Source organism: Citrus sinensis, chromosome 9 (assembly GCF_022201045.2).
Source record: "Citrus sinensis cultivar Valencia sweet orange chromosome 9, DVS_A1.0, whole genome shotgun sequence".
In the NCBI taxonomy this organism is placed as follows: domain Eukaryota; kingdom Viridiplantae; phylum Streptophyta; class Magnoliopsida; order Sapindales; family Rutaceae; genus Citrus; species Citrus sinensis.
Window position 1 is genome coordinate 11,698,366 of NC_068564.1, and position 10,007 is coordinate 11,708,372.

Consider the following 10,007-nt stretch of genomic DNA (forward strand, 5'->3'; position numbering starts at 1 on the left):
GTAATTATTATCAAAATAAAGTTTCAAAGTGTTAAAATCATTATTATACAGTAAAAATTGTATTTTTAATTAAAACAATTACTTTTAAGGTAAAGATTATTAAACATGGAGTTGATGATGAATGACAGTAATAATAATGAGATGCGTAAAAATTAAAATTTTCTACAGTATAAATTTAACTTTAAAAAATAGAATCTTAGAATAATTATTATAATTGTATTAATAAATAAATACTCAAAATTATTATTTTCTTAAATATGAGACCTTAGCCGACCACTTAATTTGTCTAGTCCTAAAGCCACCAACAACACCAGTCATGATCAATGTTCATAGCTAGAGAAATTCTCAAATACATTAGAGGCAGCATGTCAGCCATACAATAAGCAAATTATGTTATGTTATGTGTGCATTTATTTTGAAAAACTATCATGCAAGTGGTGGATATATTTAATTCAATTACACATGTCATGCATACATCAATTAGTTGTAATACATCATAAGTATTTTAGAATTTCTCCAATACCAATCGTGGCAGGCAGCACAATCAACTGTAGATCTAGCGACAATTAATGCTTAAGCCATGCACTGGTTCGACTTGCCTTATTTCTACAATCAAGTCCCTAGTGATGTAATAGCTACGTGGTGCTACACTGCTTAAATTAGTGGACAACAAGTACATGACAGTTAATTTTCCGTTTGAGCCTGCGGATGAAGCGGATAATACAGGGCCATTTGCTCAATTTGTTATAGAGAAAATGATGGATTTAGGGAGTTATTTTACAAGATTTGGACCCAATACTAAGTTGATCTTGTGCTCAAATCTTCATAATTTGTTGTTAGATGTATGTGTATAGTAATATATGGTTAAGATTTAATTAATTTTATATTCTTATCCAAAAACTACCAATTGTATTCTTCCAAAAAGTTAATAAAAAATTTAACTTAACACTGAATCTAAATCCTATTTTACATATTTAAAGTTAGGGTTGGCGTATCATACTGCTAAGGATAAGGGTGTTGAGCTTTTTACTTAAACTATGATAGAGAATTTTAAACGTGCTTGGAATGAAGATGCGCAGAGCCAAAAGATCGTTTGGCTTCCGATTTACTTGAGGAATAGTAAAGGGGGTGATTAGTGTTAAAAATTATATGTTTAGTAAGGGATAAAAATTTTATTTTGTGCTTATAATATAATTTACATTTGTAATTATGTAACATATTATGAATTTCTAATTATTTTTCTAAATATTTGATTTTTTTGTGTTTTTAGGTAAAAACAATAATTTTACGCAATTTGAGGCTTCAAACAAATGTACAGATGTTAAATTTGGATTCTAAAAGTCCGAGAATTTAGGTATTTGTCAAGGAGGATTTGCGGCTTTTGTTGTAAATTTATAATTTTTTACCATGGTAAATAAGGTAATTGTGAAATTATAAGTTTTTAATATGTTAGGTGCTGTAATTGTTAGTGGAATGTGTTGGATGTGATTGAGTGGATTAAGTTAGGTTTATGTTTTGTTAGTGGGACAAATGTATGGCTAAGATGCAATTAGCTTTATTTATTTGTGTGGTGTGAATTAATCATATATTAGTGTAAATAGAGCGGGGTAACACACCTCTCCACACATTTTCTTCTCTTTTTTCCCCTCAATTTCTTCTTCTCATCTCTCTTTGTAATATATTTTTAATAAATAAAATTAGTTTTATTTCCTATTTTCAAATACCATTTTTTTAATTATGTATTTTTCAATTTTAATAATTCCATTTATTTCAAATATGTTTAGCTAAATACTAATAGTTAGGGTAAGTGAAACTCTTAGTAGAAAAATATGATTTAATTAAATTTTATTTTTAATTATATAAATTAAATTATTTTCTATTTAATTTTATCCATATTTTATATTTTTATATTTTGATTTATTGTAGACAAACGTGGGAGTTTAGCATAATGAATTCTTAATATCTTAGTATAAAGTATGGTAAAATGATATTTTGACTTATTGTAGACAAATTAAGTTTTGGCACAGTAAGTACTTAATCCATAATAAAATTAATGGGATAATAATTGTAATTTATACAATTAATATTTTGAGCAGTAAAATAATTTTTTTTATTAAATTATATTTATTACTAAAAGTGGATCCATAACCCTAACTAATTTAATTTAATAGTTTTCACAAATTAAATTGCATATATTTAAATTTTATTTTCATTCTTTAGATAAACTTAAATAAACAAATTAAATCTTTTTTTGTGGATCGACCTTGGACCCACCGAGTTATAGTATAACTAGGCACTCTTATACTTAGAAGTAAATTAAACACTTTTAAGTTGTGCCAGTGGGAAATGATATTATTATTTAATTGAAGATTGTAAAATGGAATAAAGATTGAAGGGTCAATATTATATGATTTGGATTATTAATTTTATTAATATTTTTTTCTCTCTTCCCTTTGATATTTAATTTTCTTAATTTTTACTAAGATTTGGAGAAATAATCATGTAGACCTCTATATTTTCAATAAAGGACACCAAGACCCTCTTTTGATAAAATGCCTTTTGGTTCTATTAACTCAAAAATTTAACTCCAAATAAATACAATTATAATATTAAAATAAATATAACAATATATATTTTAAAATATTTTAATACTTTGCAATCCTATATTAAACTAAATTTATTTTAAATAGAAAAATAATATTAAAATAACTAAATAAAAATTTAAATTAAATTCAATATTATATAAAATAATTTTAATGTTATTAATACATGAGATATGTTTTATTAATTGTAAAATCTATTTAACCCAAATATTTATTTAAAATATTTATAATAAATATATTATTACAATAAATATAATAATTTACATTTTAAAAATATTTTATATATTAAAAGTATTCTAATTTTATTAGTCTACTAGACAAATTAAATTGTTTAAATAATATTTATATTAATTAACAAATTTAAAGTTAATTTCTTTAGTTACAATCTACTAAGGATATTATAGTCAAAAGGGGCATGGTGTCCCTTATTGAAACCTTGGGGTCTACATGATTATTTCCCTAAACTTGGTGGGTGTAGGTGCCTTTTCTCTTTCTACTTTTCTTTTTTCTCTCTCCTATAAATCTATAAATGGAAACATTATAGATCATGATTTCTTGTGAGACGCTGGGAGTTACTGGTAACTAAAGGCTTGCAAGTGGGGAGACTAAGAGATCTATCTTATGAACAACTAGATTTATATATTTTAATAAATTCATAATAATCCCCTTGGATGTTCATTACAAAAGAAAATGCCTCATTAAGACCTTTACTTAAAAAAAAAAAGAAAAAACCGTCATAGGAAACAAATATTAGTAAAGGAAAAAAAGTACGTCATTTGTTGATGTCTTGACATATATAATTCTTGAAGATATGAAGTTATCTCATTAAAATCTTACTAGGAAAAATGCTATTGGATAAAAACGGATGGAGCTACTTGAACCCACCAAACTACTTATTAAACTCTCTTTTTAAAATAATTTTATGATTAAAATATCACTAAATTAAATTACAATTATGCACATTAAAATATAGTAAAAAATAATTTTTTTTTTACTCTTTGAACCTATCTTTACATTCAATATAGTTTTGCTAAACCCCAAATATATTTTCGTTAAACTTTAATAAACTAGAGACAATATTCTTCTTTCAAGCCACATATTTTTGTTAAGTGGGCATATGTGATTGGATTCAGGGTAATAAAGTTGGTGGTTATCTCTTTGTTTGCATTTGGCAATGGGCAACAATCAAGGACAATTGTTGTTGACGGCAACAATTCTTATAATTTGATGGATATTGACTTTGTGGATGAACAATACAATATTAACAATAATTTGAATCACGAACAGTATGAAATTCTTTAATTCATATTTGATTTTTGGGATTTTTTTTTTCTATTCGAAATTGATGGAGAGGTTTTCCAAATGTAGCCTATAGTTTTAGTAACCATATTCGAAATGTAACTTGTAGTTTCAATAACCATATTCTATTATATGCAAGATATGTTTCCATCAGATCTATCAATTCTGATACAGATTCTGTGATGGATTATAACAGTGAATTTACAACTTATGAGGTAACTTTAGATTATAATTAACCTTGCATTAATGTTTATGGAATTTTATTTAACATCCATGACATTTTTGCCTATCTAGACATTCAAGAGTAGAGAACCAATAATTTAGTGAACTTGTGATGTTAGAAAGAAAAATGGTATAATGGTTGTCATCAAGAGATCTAAAATTGGTCACTGTGGTAAAAGATCAAGGATCTTATTTGGTTGTAACACAGGTGAAAAGTATAAAAATAAATAAATAAGAAGAAAGACAACAAAAAAGATTCAAAATAGAGAATAACTGGTACAAAAGATACAGATGTCCTTTAAAAGTTAAACATTTATAACAATTGGATACTAAATATAGTGCGTTGAGTGCATAATTATCCAATTTTAAAAATCTTGAACGGTACTCATTTGCAGGGAGATTAATTGTAGAAAAAAGACCAATATTAGTTGACATGTCAAAAAATATAGTATAACTAAAAGATATTTTAGTCACTTAAAAAAAGATGTTTTTAATGTTTCTACAATGAAGTCAACAGAAAATGTACTATAAAGATATAAAGTGATTGAGATGGCTGGCAGATCACAAATGCGGCAACTTTTAAATAAGTTATCTGAATTTAATTACATCAAGTGGGATAGGTGTTATGACAACGTAGACATTGTAAAAGACCTATTTTAGGCGCACCTAAGAGCATGGAGTTGTTACACACATTTCCTAGTGTTCTATTGATGGACTGTACTTACAAACTCAATAAATATTATCTTCATTTTTTTTGAGATTTTATAGGAATGGCATCAACTGACATGACTTTTAATGTTGCTTATACATATATGAGTTCTGAGCGGGAATAAAGCTACACATAGGCTAGATAGATTAAGGAGTTTAATGGACAATGATTTTTTATCTAAGGTCATTCTCACTGACAGAAAGTTGGCTTTAATGAATGCCATTGAGAAACTTTTTCCTAATGCAAAGCATTTTTTATGTAGATGGCATATTGGTATGAATGTCATAGCAAACTGCAAAAAGGTATTTGCAGCAAATGATAAGTGGGAGAAGTTCATAATGAGTTGGAACTTATTGGTATTATCTTTAAATGAAATTGAATTCATTGACCACTATAAAACCATGCACAAATATTTTGCATATCTTTTTGGAAGTGATGCAATAAGTAACAGATACATGGTTGAACAACTATAAAGAAAGATTTGTTTTAGTGTAGACTAGGAATGACAATGAAGAGGGGTGGGGGTGGGGAGCCATACCCCATTCCCTCCCTCCCCCATTAAAAATTTTGCCTCCATTTCCCACCCCGCCCTTTAATAAATTTAGTGGGGCAGGGATAAGAAATTCACATATGGGGAGTGATTTCTCCATCCCTACCCCATTTCTCATTTGTTTATTTTATAGCAAGTATAGATAAATATCGGATTTTCTTTTAGTTATAACCTATTTATATTAGGTAGAAATAAAAAGAAAATTTATTAACTAACATTATAATTGATAAAATAAGAATTATTGAATAAAAATTAAAAAAATTATATATAATAAGGATTTGGGTAGGGGTGGTGTGGGAAGTACAAAATCAAATCTCACCCTATTAATAATTTGAGATTATTTTTCCCCAATTCCTTATCCCATTCCCTAAAAATTATTCAAAATTTACCCCATTTGGGGTGGGGCCTCATGGGGCTCTAAACCCATAGAAGATTTTGCCGTCCCTAGCATTGACAGCTAAAAGTATGATCTTTGGAAACTTGACAACATATATATATATATATATATATATATATATATATATATATATAATTTTAATTTTACCATTAACTTACTCATCTAATTTATTCATAGATTATCATCATCATTATCATCTTTTTAATAGGGTTAAAAGTGCACAATCAAGGTTGAAGAAGTATCTTTCCATCATTAAAGGAAATTTTAAGACATTATGGGCAAAGATACACAATTTACTTGAGCTATAGTACACATATATTAAAGCATCATTTGAGAAAATTTTGACAATTGTGCAACATCTATTCATGCCTATGGAATTCAAACATATCGAGGCTTCATATATGTAAATGCATTAAGTATAATCCTTAGTGACCTGAAACGTGTTAATTTATATTAGGGTTGACCACTCTGTATGCAGGTTTGTTGTTTGCCAAATGTATAGTTTACCATGTGCTCATGAGGTTGCAGAATACAAAAGAAAATCACAGCTTATTCTGCTTGAGGGAATTAATCTTCATTGGAAAAAAAACTGATTTAGTAGTTGTTACTTAGAAGCAAAAGATGGAGTTAAGTTGTCAGCCAAAGTTTGAGTTAATTTCTAAGCAGTTTAATGAGAGTTCTATTTAAATCCAGTTAGAATCCTAGGAGTATCTTTCTTTTAGATCCAAAAGTGAAGACAAGAATACGAGGTCGACCATCTATCAAAGTTGATACTTCTACCTATCATGACCCATTTGCTTTTACGTTAGTATCATATGGGCAAGAAATTTGTTCATTTACTGTGAAGAGTAATTCAGTTCCATTTGTTAAATCAAAAGATGAGGTTGAACATAGAAAGAGACTAAAAACAAAGGCAATACAAATTTGCACTTAAGTTATTTAGTAAGTCATTTAATTTAATTTTTTTATTATGTATAATACTTATATTTGGACGTTAACAAAAGTATGTCAGTCAAATCAATTACGTTCTTAAGTTATTTTTGGAAGTAAGTGATGTTTTTAAAATTACTGAAGCAACACAGGATGCTTTAAGACTAAGGCTTTTTCCTTACTCCTTAAGAGATTGAGCTAGATTATGGTTAAACTCATTACCATCTAATTCCATCACTACATGGAATGACTTGGCTGACAAATTCTTAATGAAATATGTTCCACCAATAAAGAATGCAAAATTGCAGAATGAGATCACTTCCTTTCACCAACTTGAAGATGAGAGTTTGTATGAGGCTTGTGAGAGATTTAAAGAGTTGCTCAGAAGGTGTCCTCTTCATGGCATTCCTTGCTGCATACAGCTAGAAACCTTTTATAATAGGTTAAATCCAAGTATGAGATTGATGGTTGATAGTTCAGCAAATGGAGCTCTGTTATCTAAATCTTACACTGAAGCCTATGAAATTTTGGAGAGAATTGCCAATAATAATTATCAGTGGCCATCAACTAGACAGACAACAGCAAGAAGAGCAGCGGGGGTATATAATATAGATGCAATTACAACATTATCAGCACAAGTAACTTAATTGACTAACATAGTGAAAGCCATGACTTCTGCTCCTACAGCGGTAAAGCAAGTTGCTGAACTGTCTTGCGTGTATTGTAGTGAGGAACATGTATTCGACAACTGTCTAGGAAATCCAGCATCAGTAAGCTATGTGGGCAATTTCAACCGACAGCCTCAAAACAACCCATACTCAAATACTTACAACCCTGGATGGAAGCAACACCCAAATTTCTCATGGAGCAATCAAAATCAAAATGCTTCAACACTGAGTGGACAGAACAGAAATACTCAACCACTTGGTTTTCATCAGCAGAATCAACGGCAAAAACACATTAGCCATGATCCACTTACTTCACTGGAAACACTTATCAAGGAATACATTGCGAAGAATGAAGTAATTGTGCAAAGTCAAAGTTGTATCTCTAAGAAACTTGGAAAACCAAATTGGACAACTTGCCACAACAATGAGTAGCAGATCTCAGGGAAGTTTGCCAGCAATACAGAAGATCCAAGAAGAGAGGAAAAAGAACATTGTAAAGTAATCAACCTAAGATCTAGAAAGAATGTTGATATCCCTATTGATGTGACTAAAAAAAAGTTGGAACTTAACTCCTAATAAGAACCACCTCAAGATGAGAGCATGTTACAACAACCCAGCCATCAAGATATTGGTGCTAATGGTCAAGCTACAACAACTTTGGAAGGGAATCAACCAATAAATGCTGAAGAAGAAGTTGCAACACCAATGGTGAACACTTACAATAAATCAAATGAGCAGAGATTGGTACCTCCTGAAGTTGCCCAGCAATTTAAGCATCCACCCCCTTTCCCACAGAGATTCCATAAATAAAAACAAGACAAACAGTTTAGCAAATTACTGGAAGTACTGAAGCAGTTACACATCAACACACCTTTCGTGGAAGCATTGGAGTAAATGCCTAATTATGTGAAATTTCTAAAAGATATCTTGGCAAGAAAAAAAGGTTGAAAGAATTTAAAACGTTGTTGTAACACAGGAATGCAGTCACATGCTTCAAAGTAAGATCCCTCAAAAATTGAAGGATCTAGGAAGCTTCATAATACCATGTTCCATTGGAACTAGGTACAAAGTCAAAGCACTTTATGACTTGGGAGCCAGCATTAAGCTGGTGCCATTATCTGTATTTAAGGAATTGAGAGTAGGAGAGTTCAGGCCAACAACAGTCACTCTACAATTAGCTGACAGATCTCATGCATACCCTGAAGGAAAGATTGAGGATGTATTGGTGAAGGTTGACAAATTCATCTTTCTAGTGGATTTCATTGTACTAGACTTTGAGGCTGATAAAGAGGTACCAATTATACTTGGGAGACTTTTCCTAGCAACCGAGAAGACTCTGATAGATGTGCAGAAAGGAGGGTAAATGACCAACAAGTTGTTGTGCAAATTTTAATGTACTCGCAAGCGCACGAATCTATTGTAGTATAGACTAATGGTGACGAGTGTCGATCCCACGAGGAGGTGGATTTTAATTATATATAGAATTAATTTTGTAAATGGGTAGTTGGATTTATGGTGGAAATGATTTGGAATATGCTAATACTTAAATTAAAATGGCGAGAATAAATTCTAAAATTAGAATTGCAATGGAGAGAATAAATTGAAGAGAATTCTATTAAAATGACGTACTTGGGTATCTGGATCCGTATCAACATGCATCATGGGCTAAATAATCCGTATTAATGCCAATTAAATCATGAGGGGGGAATCCACACCTCATGAACCACGCTCTAATCAATATGGTGCTAAGGGCTTATCGTGCCAAATAATAATAACCTTGTACTAGAGGGCCGGTGAAACCAAGGCGGTACTAGACAAGATTAGTATTATTTGTCGACGAGAAGTCAAAACATCCACAAAAACTAGAGGGGAAGAGAAAATAAATTTACCAAATTAAGCCCATGACACATGTTGAGACTTCACCTTCAACCCAAGCTTGAAAGAAAATTAGCCACTCATAATTGAACTAAGGGCAAAATGGAAATTTATTAAAATACGAAGAAAATACAAGATGGAGAGGGAATTACAGAAAATGGATCCCAAAAATGGATTCAGAGATATCAAATTAGGGGGGGGATGCCCCCTTTTTATAGATACATGGAGTAAATCATGGCCATCGGATTAAAAACAGTTTGGACGCTCAGGATTGCGCCACGTCATCAGTCAACAGTCCACGGTTTGACCACGCGGATGAACAGTAACACGGTTTGACCCGACTTTGAACAGTAACGCGGTTTGACCCGGATGAACAGTAACGCGGTTTGGTTGAAAATAATCCTGTGTGATGCATGCACCGTACGCGAGATTTTTCGTCCACTGATATGCTGCCACGTCACCATCAACAGTACATAAGAATTTTAGTCCAACAGGATCGTGACACCTCATCAGTCAATGCCACATCATCGGTCAATGCCACGTCATCATCCGTTTATGTGAACAGTGTCGTGAACAGTAACGTATACAGTATCATACACGTGAATAGTACTGTACATGTGAATAGTGCCATTTTTCCTTTTATGCTCCTCCTAAGGTTTTCGACCGTCCTGAGTTCAAAAGTGATGTCCGTTTTGCCGTCTGATCTCTCCTTTATTGTGAAATGACTATAATGCCCCTAAAATACATAAAATAC

At 30.9% G+C, this 10,007-nt stretch overlaps 1 protein-coding gene and 1 non-coding gene across 2 annotated transcripts; one reads left to right on the top strand and one right to left on the bottom strand.

The window, feature by feature from the left end:
• Nucleotides 1–7,009: 7,009 nt before the first annotated feature.
• On the bottom strand, nucleotides 7,010–7,116 carry LOC112497825 (small nucleolar RNA R71). The gene has a single exon (XR_003064808.2). It is a non-coding gene; the product is annotated as a small nucleolar RNA R71 (small nucleolar RNA).
• An 862-nt stretch (nucleotides 7,117–7,978) lies between these two features.
• LOC127899866 (uncharacterized) lies at nucleotides 7,979–8,741 on the top strand. The gene is made up of 2 exons (XM_052434004.1): nucleotides 7,979–8,122; nucleotides 8,355–8,741. Exons 1-2 carry the CDS (start codon nucleotides 7,979–7,981, stop codon nucleotides 8,739–8,741), a joined length of 531 nt encoding a protein of 176 aa, XP_052289964.1.
• The last annotated feature ends 1,266 nt before the right edge of the window (nucleotides 8,742–10,007 follow it).